This window comes from Electrona antarctica (assembly GCF_951216825.1).
Source record: "Electrona antarctica genome assembly, chromosome: 19".
NCBI classification, from domain to species: domain Eukaryota; kingdom Metazoa; phylum Chordata; class Actinopteri; order Myctophiformes; family Myctophidae; genus Electrona; species Electrona antarctica.
This window is the reverse complement of record NC_136800.1, coordinates 4,986,685-5,007,436: the sequence shown is the minus strand read 5'-3', so window position 1 is coordinate 5,007,436 and position 20,752 is coordinate 4,986,685. Positions and strand designations below refer to the sequence as shown.

Sequence of the window (20,752 nt, the reverse complement as noted above, 5' to 3'; positions counted from 1 at the left end):
CCCAGGGGTCCTTGAGGCAGTTCCATGGGGTCCCCAGCTAAATGATAGTTTGGAACCAAATGGGCCCTTATGGGTCTGTAACTCTGAGAGTGTACAAATGGAACCAAATGGACCCGCTCTCAGAGTTAAATTAACATAGATATTACAATATAAATTGGGGGTCCCAGAGATAGGATATTGGGTTTTGCTAGAGAACAAGAATCTTGTCTTATGGGGGTCCCTTGCATATCTTTTCAAATGGGGGTCCGCGGTCTAATTAAGTGTGATTTGGGGGTCCTTGACATAAGTTTGGGAACCACTGGTCTATCCTATAGCAACCATTGTCTCTTCCATTGCCATATACAAAACAATGATTGTCGTTACATGCAGCTATGCTGTTAGACAGAGAACTACACAATAATTTCATGTAAGGGCTCTATTCTAATCTTTAAACTGTAAACACATAGTGGCTTTAAAAACATCATATCAAACCGCACTGTCAAGGATTTCCAGCAACAGTTCATGCATGCTCTTATTTATTGATGCGTCTAGATAGACAGGTAGCGTTTTAGACCGACCTTGGTGGCAGACGCCGCTGCCTGCTCTTTGAAACTCTGGAGTACCTCCTCGCTGTGTCTTGCTTCAGCCTCCCGCTCCTTTCAAGAAAACACAAAAAGAAAAAACAACAACACTGTACTGTAAAAGGTTATGTATGGTATGGTAGTAATACAATCTATGACCGTGTTTTAAATACGATTGCTTCAATCCGGCAAAGTTCCGATTTTTGAGGTATGAGTGCATTTGCTCATTGTTGCCTACAGAGGTCACCAGCCCTTGTAACAATTTCAGCTCTGACAAAACGTTTTTGCAAACTCTTCACATTTCTTGACTAAGGTCAGAGGCAGGGGCAGGGTTCTATCAACAGTATTCTAGAATTTCTCTCATTTTCTAAGATAAAAGGCCTTCTCACAATGCAGTATACAGTTGGAGGCCATCGATATTGTCCTTTTCTTTTTGCTGAGGTTTGCGTGATCTGCGCAAAAGGACAGTTAACCCATTTTGGGCGGGAACCCCTTTTGGTGTTTTAAACATTGTTATAATTTAGCTATTGAAAAATAGCAGATCTACAAGCTCATAGCGCGCCACCGAGTGGCGCACTACGAGCTTGTAGGTCTGCTATTTTTGAAAAATCGTGAAAATATTTATTTCAGAAAACTGGAGGATTTAGAAGGATTTGAGGTCAGGCCTAAATGGGTCAAATGATAAGGGACAATATCGGTGGCACCCAACTGTAGGTAATAATATGTATTCTTTGTAAATACTACGGTGGACCTCTATTATATATCTTTTCAGCTGCTCGACAAGACCTTTTAAAAAACATGGATAGTGCCGTCTATCATGGCCATATTTGACTGGAAACAAGTTCTTGAGCTTAGCCCAGATACCCTGGGTAAATATAGTAACTTTGCTTTGCTTTGCTTTGACCACATTACTTATTTTTAACCTTGAGTGGTGCCACATTATTTTTAGGCCATACATGGGCAACAGGCTTCACTTTCACTTAATGTGGCCCACAGGTTAATATCCGAATATTGATATTATATTATTTATTTCAGCTGTTACAATTCACATGCAAACATGACCCGCTTTAATTACTTCAGTCTATTAGTATTGCTGAATGACTAGTATTAGAATTGTATCGCTATTTTTGATACGACAGTATATGCAATCTGGAGTGAGTGTGGAACTACGTATAGTGGCCAACTCGAGTCGTGACAAATCATGACAATAAACACAATATTTTGGACCAAACAAATAATTACAAAGAAGAAAAACAAGAAAAAAGGTGTTGTAACCTGCCGTTTTCTTCTTCTTTCTAATTATTTGTTCGGCCCGAAAAATTTTGTGTGTTGTCATGATTTCTCACAACTCGAGTTGGCTTTGTACGACGCTTAAAAGGACTTTAAATAAATATCTATAAAGATCTTGTCATCTGAGCCATGCAATGTCAATGTGGAGCAAATGTTTGATCGGTAATCTTTAACCCATTTTGGGCGGGAACCCCTTTTGATGTTAGCATTATGTTATGCTTTAGCTATTGAAAAATAGCAGATCTACAAGCTCATAGCGCGCCACCGAGTGGTGCGCTACGAGCTTGTAGGTCTGCTATTTTTGAAAAATCGAAGAACGACTGACATAGAAACATTTTTTTTCAGAAAACTGTCAGGATGTAGAAGACATTTTTAGAATCTGATCTCAGGTCAAAATGGGTTCATCTACGGAGCAACTATTGAAGACATCTCACCATTATTTGGGCTTACATGATTACATCATGTCTACACAAAAAACCTCTAGCAAAGACTCATTGTGCTTTACGTCAGTCAGGTCCATGGAGGCTGTTCTGACCTGTGTGAGCTGCTCCAGGCAAGTCTGCAGAAGGAGGACATCGTTCTGTGCCACTTCTCTCTCCCTCTGGGCTGAACTGAGCTGTTGTTCCAGCTCAAACACCCGAGACTGGGACTCCTCCACAGACAGCTGCAGCTGGAGGGGAAGACGAGATACTTTGTTGTGTCATTGAGACAATTCTATCCCTGGAGAAAAAAAAACGTCTATCTCTGAAATAATTGGTTGCAGTTGAGATTTACCTTCAAGGTATATAGTAAATGGTTTTTTTTCCAGCAGCTCGCTTTTGGTTAATGTAAGAAACATGCAAACAACACCATCCCTTATTAGCACCTGTGTGAACCCTAGTTCATAGGTTTAAATAAGGTTGTAAATTACACACACACACACACACACACACACACACACACACACACACACACACACACACACACACACACACACACACACACACACACACACACACACACACACACACACACACACACACACACACACACACACACACACACACACACACACACACACACACACACACACACACACACACACACACACACACACACACACACACACACACACAGAGAGAGAGAGAGAGAGAACGTACCACTTCTGCTCTGTGCTGCAGCTCTGTGCACTGCTGAGAGTAGGATTTCTTACACTTGTCCAGTGCCTGCTGGTACTCCCTCTGCTTCTTACTCATCATTGACTGGTAATGCTGCAGACTACTGGTCTGCTCCTAGAAGACACAAGGCATGACGAACAGACAAGACATGGATTAAAGCTAAATAAAATCTCACGACTGAAAACGTTTGCATGACCAAGTCCTAAACGCGTGATTTGTGAGACAGCATGAGAGGAGCTGCACCACGCACTAGCGCTGATTCCTAAACAATCAACACAATATGTAAAATTATGATGTTTTAGTAATTATTTATTAATATTGATGTAAAATAATGATGTTTTAGTAATTCTTTAGTAATATTGATGTAAAATGATGATGTTTTAGTAAATGTTTTGTAATATTGATGTAAAATTATGTTTTAGTAATTTTTTAGTAATATTGATGTAAAATGACGATGTTTTAGTAATTTCTTTGTAATATTGATGTCAAATGATGTTTTAGTACTTTTTTTGTAATATTGATGTAAAATTATGATGTTTTAGTAATTATTTAGTAATATTGATGTAAAATGCGATGTTTTAGTATTTGTTTTGTAATATTGATGTAAAATTATGTTGTTTTAGTATTTTTTTTGTAATATTGGTGTAAAATGATGATGATTTAGTAATTTATTTGTAATATTGTCCCTGCTGTCAACCAGGTTAAAGAAATCACAGAGTGAGGCTTTAAGCTTTGGTTATATCCGACTGAGAGTATTACAGAGTTTATGGAAGATGCTTCAGAACATATTGCTAGTTTGACTTTGACCACATCAAATGCTCTAAAATAATAACCGAAAATAGACGATCTACAAGCTCTCAATGCATAGCATCATTAGCATGTTTTCGCTGTGCAACATGCCTCCACAGAAGACATGATGATGGAATAGAAAAAGACTGAAATCAGTCGTGGCGACTGAGAACATTAATCCATGTACCAAACTATTAAATCTTGTATAAAATGTACCAGTGTGAATGTGTCTGTCTTATATGGAAGTCTGTCTGTGTGTGTGTGTGTGTGTGTGTGTACCAGTAGCTGTTTCTCCAGTTCTGTATTCTTCAGTGCAGACTGACTGTACGCTGATGTCTTCTCCTGCAACTGCTTCTCCAGCGCCGCTACACGTGCACTCTTCCTCTTCACCTGGAGAGGCGTGCACACACATACACAGACATGTGATTGCACGTGACAGTTTTCAGACAAGAAAGTAGCACACAACCCTCCATCCCAAGGAAACCGATTTATTTTATAAAATAAGAAACTTAATTCGTTAAAATCAGGCTGCTTGGTTAAAACCAAACACCTAAAAGAATTTGAATGCAGGAAGAGTTGAGGAGAAGAGAATGGCTGGGGATAGCGGCTGAATTATCCCATTAAGGACTGGAACGCACCAGTGTCACCTTAGCTTTTAACCACTTTAACCATTATTTTAAACTTTAGCTATTGAAAAATAGCAGATATACATACATAAGCTCATATATAAGCTCATAGCGTGACACCGAGTGATGGGGGTCGGCGGCTAATTACATCATTTCTGGGTTCCTTGACATGAAATAGTTTGAGAGCCACTGAAACATAGCTTTTTCAGAAAACCGTCAGGATTTCCATTACATTTGTAGAATCTGGTCTCAGCCCTAAAATGGGTTATAGATGTTTCTAACAACCGTTTCTCCCTCACCTCCTTCTCTGTGTTGGCAGCCTGGCTAACTTTCCCCATCAGCTCGGTGTGGAGGTTCTGGTAGTGGGAGGCTCTCTGGTCCATGGAGCTGTGCAGGGCGGAGATCTCCTCCTGGGCCCGACTCAGACGCTCCTGGAGCCGCTGGGCCACGCCACTCTGCCTGCACCGCTCCGACTCCATGGACTGCAGCGCAGACAGCAGCAGCTGGTAGCGCTCGCCTGCAGATGAGATGCATGGGGGCCGCGGTGAGGGACAGAGATGTGGAGGAGTGGTAAGAACGAGTGGAGAGGAAGATGGCGAGACAGGGAAGGAAAGATACAATTATGTTCTTTCTGTAGGATACGCCCTAGAGAAAGACAATAATAGTATCAAAAGTATGATATGAAATGCAGCAACGACCTGTGCGCCCAATGCTTTCACAGAGTTTTATTTTACTATACGAGCAGGATTATTTATTGAAGTTTGAACTCACAAAATGAACACACTCACGAATGAAAGTAACTATATTTTGGTCTGGCAACTGTGTTACAATACCTGGCTTAGACATGGCTAGATGTGTAGTTCTGTAACAGTCCACTGGAGGCATGAGGCAGGGTCTGGCACATAATGGCCCCTCAGGACCCTGCAATACAAAAACGACTAAATCATGATCCATGTGTGCTTAGTACAACGGCATGAATTGAAACGTGTGAGCGCTACAATTGAGGGTATGTGTGCATGTGTGTGTGTTCACATCTCCCCCTCCCACCTCCTTCAGATGCAGCAGGGCCAAAATGGCTTCCAGGCTCGCCAGCTCCGCTTGGCTTTGCTGGGACTCTCTGTGGCTCTGTGTCACCCTCTGTTCCTGCGTCTGGCTCAGAGCCCGCAGCTCATCCAGTTCTTTACGCAGAGGCGCTAGCTCCCTGCCCTCCACAGCCCGCTCCTCCAGCTCCCTCTCCATGCGGGAGGCCCGTCGCCTGGCCTCCTCCAGGCAGGCCTCGAGGTCGCTTCTCTCCGCAGTCAAAGTCTTGGCCTGTCTCACATCCTCATTCAGCTGGCTAAAAATTGGGGCGACAAGAGACTATACATTTTATATATGAGAGTGACCCAAGCGAAGCAAGTTTATTTGAAAAGACGTAATGAGTGATCACGAAATGAAATCTATATTTTGTCCACACATAGTATTAGCAGATTAAAAAAGACTTATTTAATCTCCTATTGAGGAATGGGGGTGCGGGTCATTCAGCAGAACATGGAATACCTAATGACTTGGCTCTGTTCTGCCTGCTGCCTCTCCAACGCAGCACACTTGCTCTCCAACTCCTCTCTCTCTCTGTCACACTCAATCAGACTCTCTTTTAGTCTGCCCTCGCTCTCCGCCACCTGCAACATATAATTGTCAGAGCAACATCATCTCCATCACTGCTGATGCACTCGCATTCAGAAGAACTGAAGAGAAGCATGCCCACATGTGAATGAGCGTACCTTCTTTAGCTTAACAGATACAGTGGCCTTGTATTCTTTGTAAGCTTCTTTGAGTTTCTCTGCATTTTCAAGGGCTTGGTTCCTTTGCTGCTCAGCCCTGTGAGAAATGAGGTGGTACAGCCATTATTGGCTATAATTCACATGGCAGACATTTTGTTCAGCAAAATGGCCAACCTTACCGACATTGTCAACAGGTCAGTGTTACACCCGGCACCAGGGTAGAAATTTCTCATTGGAAGAAATGAGACCACCGTCACAAAATTGCTTGCTCAGGGTAGGTTCTCTGTTCTACATGTAAAGTGTCTTGAGACAACACTAATAAAAAAATGAATAGGAACATATCTACCATGCAGATTGGTTAAAATAATATTTTTATATTTAAAGTAAGTTTGTAGTTTTAAAGTAACAGACTGACAGAAATTGGAGCATGTTCAGTTCAGCTAAATACCCCATTAACAGAACCTTGGTAAGTACGATTGCAGCAACCAATTTGGAGGATGCATATCTAACCGTTTCCCCACTGCTGTCCTTTTGTCCAGCTCGTCTTTGATAGCACTCAGCTCCTCGGTCAGTCTGGTCGCCACAGTGTCGCTCTGGGCTGCTGCCTCCTGGCCCTGCTCTGCGCTCAGCTCTGCTGCCCTGGGACAACCACAGAACACACACCACAATCACAGTCTTTCATCTAGAATAAAGATATATTAAGTCCACTAACTGGAAACTCTGTAGCTTCCGGAAAGAGACACGTGTTTTAGAAGATTTACAACAGTACTTGTCAGCTAAGAATATTAACAACAGCAAGTGTGGTTGCGAGGTTACCTAAGTTGTCTGGCCAGAGACTCCAGCTCGGCCTCCAGGTTAAGGATCTGTTCACTCATGACAGCCACATTATTGCTTCTGACGCCTATGCTGGAGCCCAGGACATGGAGCTGGACACACACAGATGTGATCTGATCATCTCATCCAAGCATCAAGTTTACAACAGAGTTTCGTTTTATTTTTTATCAAAAACCACAGTTTTTGTCACGTGTGTGTGTGTGTGTGTGGTAGTGTGTGTGTGTGTGTGTGCGTGTGATAATGCAGTGGTTCCCGAACTTTTTCATGTCAAGGAATTTGACACTAATTAGCCCACGGACCCCCATTTGAAGAGATAATGCCAGGGACCCCCATAAGAGAAGATTTTTACTACTTTGGCATTTCTATCTCTGAGAATTCAATGTTAATTTAACTCTGAGAGTGTACAAATGGAACCAAATGGACCCATTAGGGTCCATTTGTACACTCTCAGAGTTACAGACCCATAAGGGTCCACTTGGTTCCAAACTATCATTTAGCTGGGGACCCCCTGGAACTCCCTCCCTCAAGGACCCCTGGGAGTTCCCGGACCCCACTTTGGGAACCACTGACATAATGTACCTGGCTCTTGGATGAGGCCAGTCGGTACTGCGTGGCCTCTAGGTCACTGATAAGCTGTTTATTCTGCATGGTCAGACAGGCGTTCTCCTGACGCAGGCAACCCGCTTTGTTTCTGACAGGGGCTGAATCCATCTCCAAAGACCCGGCCTTGCGTGATGCAGAACGGCGGAAGGATGGATGGCTAGAGGGGACCTGCAGAAAAGAGACGGAAAGAAAAGGGTAAAGATGAAATAAATGAGGATGTGTGACTGTAAACAGGGATGTCATTATGTGACCTGAAAAGAGACAAACATTCAGTGATTCAAATACCCTGCATCCTTAAGACTCACTAAATTGAGAAAGGACGCAATCATGTCACCCTCCGGGGGTCCTGGGAGGCTGGGACAATACTGTACTCCGTATTGTACTCATAAAATGTCCCTGGGACACATCTAAAAGACCACCACGTGGGTCCCATTAGTTACATTGAAAACCTATTTACATCACTGAACATTTACTAGTAAAGTGTCCCAGTCGACAAAGACAATAGCTTTTTGTAATTCAAAGTATAGGATTGTTGTGATATTAAGTATTGGCAAGAGCTTCAATCTACATTCACCACTGAATATAATTATCCATAGCAATAATCGTCATCAGGTTCCCCAGCTAAGTAGATGGCCATGAACAGCTAATGGTGGGTGAATAGCTAATGGTGGGTGGGATACGAGTATGAGCCACCCACCTACTGTATACTTTTACGTCTATGATCTCACCATAGACTTGGAGGGAAGAGAACTGAGACTGACAGCAGCTGACAGCAGCCTCTCAGACGCTCCGCCGACAGACTTCTCCACACTGTAGCTGCCAGAATGGGACAAAGGGCCATCAGGTTTCTGCAGGTCCTCTAAAGTGAGACGACCGGGCAACCCAATGGGTGTACTCTGGTAGGGAGGCTGCTCATGGCCTCTTGATTGACTGCAAAAGAGGTCAAGATAAATTACATATGGAGATAGATGGAAGTGACTGACAAGTGAGTAATTGAATCAGTAAGCACCATAACAAGTTTACAAACAACAGTTTACTTTACAACACCATTGTTTAAATGTAAGACAAGTGTATGTAATTTATTGAGTACACAGTGCACATTGATACTAAGGTATCCGGAGAACTCGCCAGTTTGCCAACTCGCCGCGATTTAGTGCATTTTAGTTTCACTTCACCTTGATTTAAATTGCATTGAATTGAGAGAGAGAGAGAGGATAGTTGTTTAGAGTTAACACTAGAGAAAGTTGAAATGCTGAAAGTTTAAACACCGAAGTACCGAAACAATGTAATTCATTTGTAAACAATTCCTGAAATGGTAGGCCTACTTATCATTGGTATTCACATACTCACCTTTTTATCATCATCTAGCTGACCAATTAATTGCACAAAATAATTTGATCACTTTGGAAATTAACTATAACATCTGTGAGTTTGACACACACTACACTGATGAAGACAGCATGTTAGCATAACGATGAAGACATTGATGAAGAATTTTCACCGTGGCGACTTGGTAAACTGGTGAGTTCTCCGGTATCCCTTTGATACTCCAAGCTTACATAAGGGGACATAGAGTAAGAAGTATTCACAACTCTTGTCAAATAGGCATACTCTCGCCCAAACCACTAAAGCTGTACAATCACAGCAAACTACCGGGTAAGTGCATCTGAAACATAGAAGCCATGTTCTGGCTTCTGGGAATAAGTGTACGATTATTTATTGTGTACATGGAACTACGGCATTATGAATACAGAGCATAGAGATAATTAAAGGATACTCATGAATACTTTAATGTACTTACAAATTATACCCTTCTTGACATTTGAAGCTGCCTCGTTCAAGTGTAACAAGTGCATAGTACATAACTGCAGTACCGTATTTTAGTTACCACTTACCAGTGAAGTGTACCACTATCTGCTGGGTTCTTCATTGCAATTACAATAACACATTTGTCCATTTGGAAGCTCGAAGAGATTCAAGTAGATATGTACACCATTGTATAATGCTTTACTTAATCTCAAATGTGAATTTAGATTTCATCTCAGATTATGTATCCTGGACATAATATGTATTGACTTGGGCAAGTACAGTAGAGCAGTGATGTAAATAGGGTGCGTTTTGCGTCCCAAAACGCACTTTATAGTTTTGGGACGCTAACTCAGCTGAACCTCTGCGTCCACGGGATGCACTACTGTACTCAGTCAGCATACACAGTAATAATAATCCACGTGAGAAAAAAAAAAGAACTCGCGGGGGAAAAAAATGCGGTAAAACAATAATCTACGGACACGATCATTTTGCATGCCCGCATCCGACCTCATCCTATGTTATAAAAAATAAAATCCACGTAGGAATCGTTCTTGTAGAACCACTAGTCTGTAACAACATTGTCAACACAGCGCGCTGTGCGCCGCCATGTTGGCTCTGACTGAGCGCACTCAGCGCAGCCTCTAGACTAGAGCTGTTTAGAGACAGAGAGTGACGACAATGGAGTGATCAGTGACGCATGCAGCCCCACGAATAAGCAGTGAATGGAGATGTCGCAACTCTCTCAACTAAACGGCGCTGCCTCTGACAGAAATATTTAGGGGAACATGTTTTAGCGTGACAAGCAGACCCGATTCAATGGGAAACACACATCGTGTAACACACGCCGATATTTTGACTAAGTATAATAATTGCAACTGCAAACTACTTTTGGTTGGTTTAAGCTATGTTAAATCCACTGTTGCCCACTATTAGTATTACTTACTGAGTTGTGCTTGCTAATACTACTAGCCTACATAAAAATATACTGTATAGGCCTATTTGATATGTTTATATATTTTTGTTTTATAAAATAAAATAAAAAATGTTTTATTATTATTATTTTTGAGTGGTGCAACCACTCTTTTACAGAGCTATGTGTGTGGGTGGGTGGCTGGGTGTGAGCCCGAAAACAGCATGGTTGTTTTTCACCATCTGTGCGCAACCTAATGCACACACAAACACACACGCACGTATTAACTGTATGCTTTCGGGGGTGCCAGTACATTACAGTACAGTAGAGGGGCCGCCACACACGGTAACTCTGTCATTCTCAACCGTTTCGGACGCGACGCGGCACCGGCCTGGGCGTGTTCCTGGGGGTCTGGAACACCCCCCCCCCCGCGAACCCCCACACGTTGCATCCCCTCACTTCACACAGGTGTGATTTTTTTTGGGACTCATTAGAATTTTTTGGGACTCATTAGAATGACCACCTGTGCATCCCGGGACTCATTACATTGAAAACCTATTTACATCACTGGTAGAGTATAATTTGTTGTTACATTTTATAACTCAATCTAATGTACACTGTACCCAATGAGCTAGTAACCACAATGTTATTGTAAATCATGCAAAGTGTTACCAACTATTTGATTTTAGGCTTTCTCTTCAAGGGGGCTATCTATAGATCATAGCTGTCACTCTCACCTCAGTTGTTCTTCCACACTTTGAAGACTGAGCTCGGTGAATCGAAGCCGGTTCCTTAAAGTGGCCACATCTTCGTTAAGATTCTCCTCGTTTTCAAACATTAGTAGAAGACAACTCCTAACAGCGTCGCATACTGTAGGTTACTTTGCTACGGTGAGCAACTTAACAAAGCTACCGTTAGTAAACGTGTGCGTGCAGGCAGAAATGAGGAATAGATAACAAACGGAATACAAGATTCCCAAGACAATGACGGTCAGTGACGGACGGTCAAAATTGAAGAGACAACTTATTAGCTAATAAAATAGCCAACTTGGCAACTGTAAACAAAGCACTGCCACTGTGTCAGATATGAACAGGTTGGTATGTTTGGGATGGCACCAAATGGCCCAACTAAGGCCAAGTAAACGTAACAGGCATGCTTTAAACAATTTACTTGCCAAGTTCCTGGTGTCATAAAACACATTAAACCGACTGCATCTTCATAAATCTATTAATTTTATCCACGCCAGCCTGCCAAAGTTGTATCTTCATTCATATTCCTCCGGGGATACAGTCTACGCATCAACAACGCGCTTTCTGATTGGTCAATAGATCACGTCTGTAAAGTGATTGGTGCAGAGGTTTATGATCATGTTTGTGATGCCCAGGGGCCGGGAATAGTGGCGCGTTCTGGTCAGAGCCATTTAATAGAAGAGTTACGATATTGAGGGGGCAGAAACCGAGCGCTCGAGCGCTGTCCATGATGCAGCCTGGAGAGGGACAAGGCGACAAGCTGGAGTTTGAAATACAGTTTTCAACGAGGGCGGCGCAAATGAGAGCAATTTTAGGCATGTGTGCAACATGCCAACTGTTTTTAAAGTATTGTACAGTAACAACTAACGTCTCTGTAATGTATACTAATGTTTATGTTGTTCGATTACTACAAAACAATCAAAAATAAAGGTTGAGTCCAATGCATTTCTGCCTACTTCCGGTCCAGGACTTGTACCTATTTGTTGAGGACTGGCCCCATGAAGTGAAAGGAGTCTGCGTAACTGTCTATACTCTATGGATCTGCGGTTATGGTGAACTGTCAACCTATACAAATCAAGGCAGTGTTCTTTTGGCAGATATTAGCCCGATATACGACTTCCGGTGGACGATCTCTTCAAACTAAGAGTATTCCTAGAGTAAACTGAGCTTTTTTTTAACCTTTTATCTCTGTTATTCCCACTGTTCTGCCCATTTTAATGCCTTTTTATGCCTGTTTTTTTTTTACTTTTCATTGACCTTGCTCTGTTTTTAATGTTCTTAGCACTTCATGTACTTTGTATTTGAATGTGCCTTGATTTTTATGTTTGATATGCTTAGTTTATTTTCTTCTGTAAAGCACTTTGCGCTGCACTCGTGTCATGAAGGTGCTCTATAAATAAACTTAATAAAGTTTATTATTATTATTATTATAAATGCTAACCGCTAGCTGGCACAGAAATGAAGGGAGATGCAACCACTTAAAGAAATGCTGGTCTGATCTGTCTGCTGTTATCTATACTAGCACCTAATAAAAGGCTTAAAATGTCCATGCTGCTCCAGTGTCCTCTCCTTCTGCAACTTGTGTCCTTGTTCCTGTGATGCACCGGAACAGCCATTCTAGGCTTGAGGCGTGTGGACTCCCTTTGTACCAAGAATTGTACATTTTAAAAAGGTATTTAACTTTAACACTAAAACACTAACTAAAACACTTCTGCGCTCATTTTCACGTCTACTCCCGCTTGCACTCCTTTTTATTGCAATGCATTCATTGTTCATTGTGGTTTACAATATTTACATGCAGTTGTTTTGATTGACATATACAAAACAAAGTACAACAAAAAACAAAATTGCATGAATAGAAAAAGTGCCCTTCTGGGCACAGGTCTCCACCAGGAGGATAGGAGTGTGTGTGATGTTTGGCAAAATGTGTAGGAGCAATATAAACGTGTGTGTGTGTGTGTGTGTGATGCGGCTTGGCCTGTTGTAGCGCCACCATTAGGCTGATTTGAAAACGGTCAAGTGGCATTTCTTCCAAAGCCTAGTGCGAATATGCATGCACAGTTTCACCACAATCGGACGCTGCGTTGAGTAGTTGTGGCGATTTGTACAAAACGGGTACAAAGCGGGCTCCTGAAAAGTTTAGAAGCCAATCGTAGCCAATGAGGGTGGATTATGAGAAATCAAACAAACCCGTCTTGATCACATGACTATGGAGAGCATGTGTACCGATTTGCGTGAAATTTGGATAAAATCTGAAGGAGTAATATTAGAAAATGTGTTTTACATATGTCAGCCTCCTGGTGGCGCTATAAAGAGCAGATGTGAAAAATTCCAGGCATAGGTTTTTCCTTGGCCTCTAGGGAGTTGGCATACAAAGTTAGCCACAGATCCGTGCCATTAGAGGTAAAAACACTTTTCGGACAGTTATAGCGCCACCATGAGGCTGAGTTAAAAATGTTCATGTGGCATTTCTTCCTCGGCCTAGTGGGAATGTGCGTGCACAATTTCACGGAAATCACACGATGTGTTCATGATTTGCAGCATTTTGTTTGAAACTGAGCACTCCTGCGAACTTTGGAAGCCAATCTTAGCCAATCAAGATGGAGTCTGAGAAATCTGAAAGACCCGGTTCGTTGAATGGCTCTAGAGAGACTGTACCCTAACAAAAAACATGCAGTTTGGCGGAGGGTGTGAAGAGCCCAGGATCACATTAGATAATTGACACAGGGGTGAAAAATGGGTTACAAAATTGTGGGATAAACATTATCAATACTTATCATTCCACTTCAAAGCATTTCATTAATTCTAAACCTTTTCCAGGGCTGGAAAACGTTTATTATTATTATTATTATTATTATTATTATTATTATTATAATAATAATAATAATATATATTTTTTAAACATCCTGCTCTTCAGCGTGGTGGACACGCTGGTGTCTCTTCAAGTCACCTGAATGGCTGTAACTCTTGTCACAGTGTTTACAGTGATAAGGTTTTTCTCCAGTGTGGACACGCATGTGTGTATTAAGATTACTTGACTGCAAGAAGCTTTTGCCACAGTGTTCACACTGGAAAGGTCTTTCCCCAGAGTGGAGACGCTGGTGTGCCTTCAGGTGACTCGATTGACTGAAACTCTTGTCACAATAATTACAGCGGAAGGGTTTTTCTCCAGTGTGGAGAAGCTGGTGTCTCTTCAGTTCACCTGCCGTATTGAAACTCTTGTCACAATCATTACAGTGGTAAGGTTTTTCTCCAGTGTGATCATTCTGGTGTCTTCTCAGAGCATACGAGTATCTGAAACTCTTGTCACAAAGTTTACACTGGAAAGGTTTTTCTCCAGTGTGGATACGCTGGTGTGTCTTCAGCTTACCTGAATCAATGAAACTCTTTTTACACAGTTTACACCGGAAAGGTTTTTCTCCAGTGTGGACACGCTGGTGTATCACGAGATGAAGTGTACGAGTGAAACTCTTGTTACACTGTTTACACCGGAAAGGCTTTTCTTCAGTGTGCACACCTCCACTTGTCTCTCCACCACCACCATCATCACTGTCTTCAGTGATCACTCCACCATCATCACTGTCTTCAGTGACTTCAGTGTCGGATTCAATTTTAACTTCAACTCCAGAGCAGTGTGAAGAGATGTCTTCAACGTCACTGGCTAGGAGCAGAGAAATAAGATGTTAGTCAACACTGGACTTCTAAAATTTAAATACAATTTTCTATCTTCCATGTACAAAGCTTTTACCTACCAAGACTCTACTAAATAAGCACATTATTATTATTATTATTATACTATTATTATTATTATTATATTATTATTATACTCAAAACCAGGCTTCAAAGTTTTAGCAAGATTCATGAGATATGCCTGTTCAAAGTTTGCATTTTCAATTCAGCGCTATAGCGCCACCCTTTGGCCAAAGGTCGTGGACTCGTAGGCTTGGCGTCCTCACCGGTTGGCATAGCCCTCTACCATATTGCCAAGTCTCGCGAAAACCGTGCTGAAAAGTGCTGTAGGCTATAATGGTTTATACAGCACTGGTGTAGGGTCCATTGGGCCACGCGGGCCTACTTTGTCAGCCCGTGTGCATGCAAATTTCTGTTTAGTATAGCAAACCACAAGATGCAAGCCGCCTTTGTTTTAAATGGTCCCCCAAGCCGTTCACACTTCACACCTATCTAATTTGCCCAGTCAATCATTTGATCCACGCTACGCACCTGTTATACAGTAATTTATAGTGAATCACACCAGAATTATTTGCAATACATACTGTAGGACTGCAGGGTCTGACATACTTTATGTATTTTCCTACAAGTACTTCTCTAATCTACTTTCCCATCCAAACACCTCCTTGGCCTGTCTAGGGGGTACCGTTGCCAGTGGTGCAGCGTATACATTTCTCTCACAATATACTTCTCAAATCATTTGCATGTGTTGTAACATGGAATGGAATTGAACACTTTAGACAGATATCGGGTATACCCATAGGCATACATGGTTGCATCAGGTTTTCCAGAGCCACAGATCCGACCGCTATGCCCATAAATGGTGATATGCATATATGTGACCGACTACTAGTAATACAAAGATGCTTATTATGCATATGGGATAAGGCGCCATGCGAGGTAGGGCCATGAGTCTGCAGTGCTGGAAATGAAATAATCTCAGATCTTACAGATCGCTACAAGCTAACAGCACATTATATTTAATCGCATGTCAATTTGTTGTTTTTATTGTTTTGCATGTGATTCCATACAAGTTTGTGTGAAATGTATCCTCCTCGCACTCCACTACTTGATTAACACAAAAGTAGCAAATGGTCATGAAACTTCTTACAATGGTTACAGTGGAAAGGTTTACCTCTAGTGTCGATACGCTGGTGTGTGCTCAGGGGACCTGACTCACTGAAACTCTTGTCACGCTGTTCGTCATCACCGTCTTCACTGGTCTTCTCCCAATCATCACTGTCTTCAGTGACTTCAGTGTCAGATTCAAGTTTAACTTCAACTTCAGAGCAGTGAGAGAGAGAGTCTTCTTCTTCATCACTGTCATTTTCTTCTTCACTTTTCACTGCTAGTAATGTCAACATTGACCCATCAGGGTGCTCTGGTCTTTGAAGTATCTCCTCCTGTTCATCTTTAATGTGTGGAGGCTCTGGTTCCTCCTGGAGCAGACTGGAGCTCCTCTCCTTTTTAATAAAATCCTCCTCTTTACACACAACCATGTGCAGGATGTCTAGGAGCAGAACAATTACAACAGTTAATACTAGATTCCTAAAATGCAAAAATATTCTTTCACTTAATCTCGTCACAAAATGGAACAATTATAGCCTGCTATAGAGGCTATAGCTAAAGGAAACCACTCACAGTATATTCTTTATATATTTTTGAGGGGTGCTAGCCCAACTTTGAGTGTTTGTGTAAACACAAACGTAAACCACAAACATTATAGACAAAAGTGTGTAAACACAAACATTGAAGACAAAAGTGAGGACGCAAATTGTGATTGGCCAGAATGAGATGATGCATGATGATAAGAGCGCCCCTCACTTCACATGGGTGTGATTTTTATTTATACATTGTATTTTTGAGGGGCGCTAGCCCCTCCTATGTCCAGCTTTTAGTGTGTGTCCTAATGTTTTGTTCTACACAAACATTCAATTCCCATTGACAATGAATGGACAATTTTATGTCATAGTGTAAACACAAACATTGCGTAACACAAACATTGATATATGAGGCTTTCAACTCTCAACTGTAAGTAAGAAGTCGGCAACGATAAGCCTCATTTGAGGCTTTATTTTTTTTATAATTTTTATCCCACGATTTTGTAACCCATTTTTCACCCCTGTGTCAATTATCTAATGTGATCCTGGGCTCTACACACCCTCCACCAACCTAGTCCCCATATATGGGGGACATGGGGAGAGCAACGGGCTTGAACTCATGCTTCCTTCATGCCTGAGTGTCCAAGTTGCTCCTTTACACCTGACAGGGGGGAGTTTCCCTGGTTGGACGTAGCACGTGGAAGGAACATGTTATTCCAACCAGTTCTTTTCCCCTCCATCAGGCGCCCCGGCTGGCCAGGAGGAGGCAGTTTAGAGACCAGGATTACGGCATGTTTTTTGTGAGGGTACCTACCCTAGGGGACACGGGGAGAACATGCAAAATCCACACAGAAAGGCCCTTTCGCCAACCCCGCCTCGGGTATGGGCACTGATGACGCGGAGGAGGAAACACGCCGCCAGCACCCACAGCGCCCGAGCGGGAATCGAACCCAGGACCTGTGAGGCGACAGCACTACCAACTGTGCCACCGTGCCCCCCCTTTTGAGGCTTTATTTGAAGCTCATTTTTGAGGCTTTATGAAAGCAGTGACGCACAATTAATTATAATAAAACAGTGAAACACCCGACCGTATAACGGTAACATCAACACTTAAACAGCACCTGACACAGGCATTACCTGTCCATCAAATTAAAAACAATAAACCAAAGCAGCACAGCACACGCTGTCAATTGTAAACGAACAGCATTTTGCTTCTCTTGCCGTAAAATTGAACTGAAATAAACTCCATGCCATCATTTATTCGAGGCTTCATGAAAGCACTGAGTTATAAAACACCATCCACCCTACCGTAACATGAACTCTTAAATAGCGCGTAATGAACTCTTAAATAGCGCCAGACACAGGTGTTCACTACAGCTGCCAACTTGGGATAACATTGTGTGTTTTCTTTCCACCCCGACAGTGGTCCGAAAGGCGCTTTGGATTTGTCTCTTAAAAAGTCATTCAGTTCACTCCCTGCAGACGGCCTCTCGTCCTGATCTGAGTCTCCCTGGGATCCATCTTCATCATCGTCGTCCATTGAGAGGAGGAGGTGTCGTTCTCTCTCTCGGTCCGTTTTAGCCCCCTTTGCCGATGAAGCCGTGTCGCTGGACTCGCTGTCGGTGTCCATACAATTATTGTGTTTTTTATCACGAAAAACGAAAATAATGATAATCGTCCCATCCCTAAAATAAAAGAGATTTGACGAGTCAAAGGAAAGTAAGTGTTTGACTTCTAGTTGGTGGAATGTGAAATAAGGTCACAGTTCACAGGGCTAACCTCACAAATTGCTGTACCGATCAGCACCATAATTCCTCGTGCACGGAATTGTTTTTCCCTGATTATAAAGTGCAGACTGTAATCTGTGAAATGCTGTGTCATGCATTACATTACATTACATTACAGTCATTTAGCAGACGCTTTTATCCAAAGCGACTTACAATAAGTGTATTCAACATAGGTAGGGAACAAAAACTACTAATCACCAGAAGTCTTTAGTGCATTTTCTGCAAAAACAAGCAACCAAGAGTATACCTAGCGCTAAGGTAAAAGTGCAATATATCAGCTACCTATTTCCTTAAACAGATGAGACAAAATAGCTAAATCAAATGAGCATGAGCTAAAACAATTAAGTGTATCGACTAAACAAGATCCAATAAACAATACAACAATAGAAAACAAGCGTTCGTACAACTAGTTAACAACAAGTAGGTCAGGCAGAGAGGAAGGGTAGTGTTTCCTGAAGAGGTATGATTCGTGTACCATTAGTACACGAATCATCTATACTTCTGTGTTATTATTGTAACAGCTCTACAACTGAACAGAAAATAATATGAAAGAAAGGGAGAGCACATGAAACGTACTGAGGTGTGGGTGATCTTCAGGTTCCTGTTTAATAGAGAGAGCCCTGGCTGAGTCTGGAGAGTTCATCTTCACCTGCGGTTTGGACTACACACACTGGTCTGAAATGAAGGAATGGAATGAGGACTTTAAAAGGGATCACTGTCAAATAAGACTTATATGACTTAAAACATTATACTTGCGCTCTATAACTAAAGTTAGAAATAAAATAAAAACCAAGATCAGTATAACCAGTTTAAACCACACGTCCCAAACTCTTCTCCCTTCTGGCCCCAAAACTGTGGAATGCACTTCCCGTTGCAATCAGAACTGCAGCATCACTCCCGATCTTCCGCCGTAGTCTGAAAACCCACCTTTTCAGACTCCATCATGGCCCATAGCACTTACCCTACCCCCCTTAGACAGCACTTCTTAGACTTATATAGCATTTGAAACAGACTTATAGCATGTCATGTAGACAGCACAATAAGTGCATTGTATGTAGTCATAGCACTTCATAGTATATATGTACAGCATAGTATAGCATATATGTATAGTTTATATGTATAGTGTCATTATATAGATATGTTCTAGTTATAGTTTATATGTATAGTGTCATTATATAGATATGTTCTAGTCACGTTCTTAGCTTACGCATGTTTCGCGATAAATGCATTTTACATATGTGATGTATTCCCATGCTTTTTGTTCTTGCTTAATGTAAGTCGCTCTGGATTAAGAGCGTCTGCTAAATGCCTAAATTGTAAATTGTAAATTGTAAACCTATTATGTAAAGGTGACCTGAAAATAGCATATCTACAAGGTATTGGATAATGATGCATTGCGATGAGACACATTGTGAGCTAGATCAGGTTTTTAACTGGAAGAAATGGGATGAACAACATGGTGTGGTGCATTTGCCCATATATATAAATTGTCATGTTTCCTCCGGACTGGTACTTGTCTTCAGTTCTGATGCTTCTTGTCAGAGATAGGCCTACTTCTCTCAGAATGTAGCGTACTGAAGTCATAATTTGTCATGCATGTTTGTCCTTCAATAAATTCTAGTTAAACGCAAGGACAATGCCTGGTCTCTCTCCCTTAATTTTCGGCCCGAGGGGTATAATTAGTAATTGCTCCCACTGGATGACACCTGCGAGACAACACGGCACTGCTGGTCTCGGACAGGGACAAACTGCAGGTTGAAAATGCCCTCAGCTCTGAACTCGGTAGAATCTGCACCTGGCTCGCTGATAACAAACTATCTTTACACCTGGGAAAAACTGAATCCATTCTCTTTGGATCTAATAGTAATCTCAGCAAGGCAAATGGCTTCTTGGCTTCTTGGGTGACAATGTTATCACACGTAAAGATGAAATTACCTACCTAGGTTCCATCCTGGAGGCTAATCTTTCCGGTGATAAAATGGCCACCAACGTAATCAAAAAAGTCAACCAAAGAACAAGATTCCTTTACAGGATCTCCTCACTGGTCGACAAAAACACCTTGAAGACCTTAACAGGAGCCCTTGTACAAGGCTTCTTTGACTATGCATGCACCTCCTGGTACCACAGCACCTCAAAGGCCCTTAAAACTAGGCTCCAGACCTCCCAAAACAAACTGGTCAGGCTCCTACTTGGCCTCACCCCCCGAACCCACCTCACCCCTGCCCACTTTGACAGACTGGCATGGCTTAGGGTCGGCGACAGAGTACAGCATCCTGCAATGGGTCTGGTCCACAAGATTCGATACTCCACCAAGATACCCATGTACCTGTGTAGATACTTCCTTAACGTTAACGAAGTCCACACCCACAACACCAGAGGGAGTGCAACGAACCATGTTCAACCCAGATTCGGCACAAACAAGGGACTACATTATTTTCGCTCCTATGCCACCAAAATGTGGAACGCCCTACCAACAGTCATTAAGACATGCAAATCCCTTGACTCCTTCAAAACCGCTCTCAAAGGGCACCTACGGATGGCTGCA

General features: G+C 42.1%; 2 protein-coding genes across 5 annotated transcripts in view; both read right to left on the bottom strand.

Moving 5' to 3' along the window:
* ccdc18 (coiled-coil domain containing 18) overlaps nt 1-11,648 on the bottom strand; it is a 34,773-nt gene extending 23,125 nt beyond the window's left edge. Inside the window, exons 1-15 of one of the 4 annotated variants that reach the window (XM_079529124.1) lie at nt 11,079-11,648; nt 8,351-8,552; nt 7,599-7,790; nt 7,002-7,111; nt 6,696-6,824; nt 6,186-6,282; nt 5,962-6,083; nt 5,470-5,758; nt 5,256-5,343; nt 4,906-4,939; nt 4,722-4,809; nt 4,076-4,186; nt 2,990-3,121; nt 2,386-2,520; nt 558-635 (exon numbers count right to left, since the gene is read on the bottom strand). In XM_079529124.1, coding sequence (XP_079385250.1) covers nt 558-635; nt 2,386-2,520; nt 2,990-3,121; nt 4,076-4,186; nt 4,722-4,809; nt 4,906-4,939; nt 5,256-5,343; nt 5,470-5,758; nt 5,962-6,083; nt 6,186-6,282; nt 6,696-6,824; nt 7,002-7,111; nt 7,599-7,790; nt 8,351-8,552; nt 11,079-11,179 — 1,908 coding nt within the window. In that variant the 5' untranslated portion in view covers nt 11,180-11,648. Of the gene's footprint in view, nt 1-557; nt 636-2,385; nt 2,521-2,989; nt 3,122-4,075; nt 4,187-4,721; nt 4,940-5,255; nt 5,344-5,469; nt 5,759-5,961; nt 6,084-6,185; nt 6,283-6,695; nt 6,825-7,001; nt 7,112-7,598; nt 7,791-8,350; nt 8,553-9,517; nt 9,765-11,078 lie in introns of those variants that run through there. The other 3 variants (XM_079529122.1, XM_079529123.1, XM_079529125.1) reach the window with 3 other exon arrangements.
* Nucleotides 11,649-13,574: 1,926 nt separating this feature from the next.
* On the bottom strand, nt 13,575-18,880 carry LOC306943277 (uncharacterized protein). The gene is made up of 3 exons (XM_079529511.1): nt 18,784-18,880; nt 15,955-16,329; nt 13,575-14,751 (listed from the first exon to the last, which is right to left on the bottom strand). Exons 1-3 carry the CDS (start codon nt 18,848-18,850, stop codon nt 13,988-13,990), a joined length of 1,206 nt encoding a protein of 401 aa, XP_079385637.1. The 5' UTR covers nt 18,851-18,880; the 3' UTR covers nt 13,575-13,987.
* Nucleotides 18,881-20,752: the final 1,872 nt, after the last annotated feature.

Coding starts and splice junctions, on each gene's coding strand:
- LOC306943277 (XM_079529511.1), bottom strand. CDS start 18,850: ATGAACTCTCCAGACTCAGCCAGGGCTCTCTCTATTAAACAGGAACCT. Junction 16,330..18,783: donor TGAAGATCACCCACACCTCA/GTACGTTTCATG, acceptor TTCTGCTCCTAG/ACATCCTGCACATGGTTGTG. Junction 14,752..15,954: donor CCAGCGTATCGACACTAGAG/GTAAACCTTTCC, acceptor CTCTGCTCCTAG/CCAGTGACGTTGAAGACATC.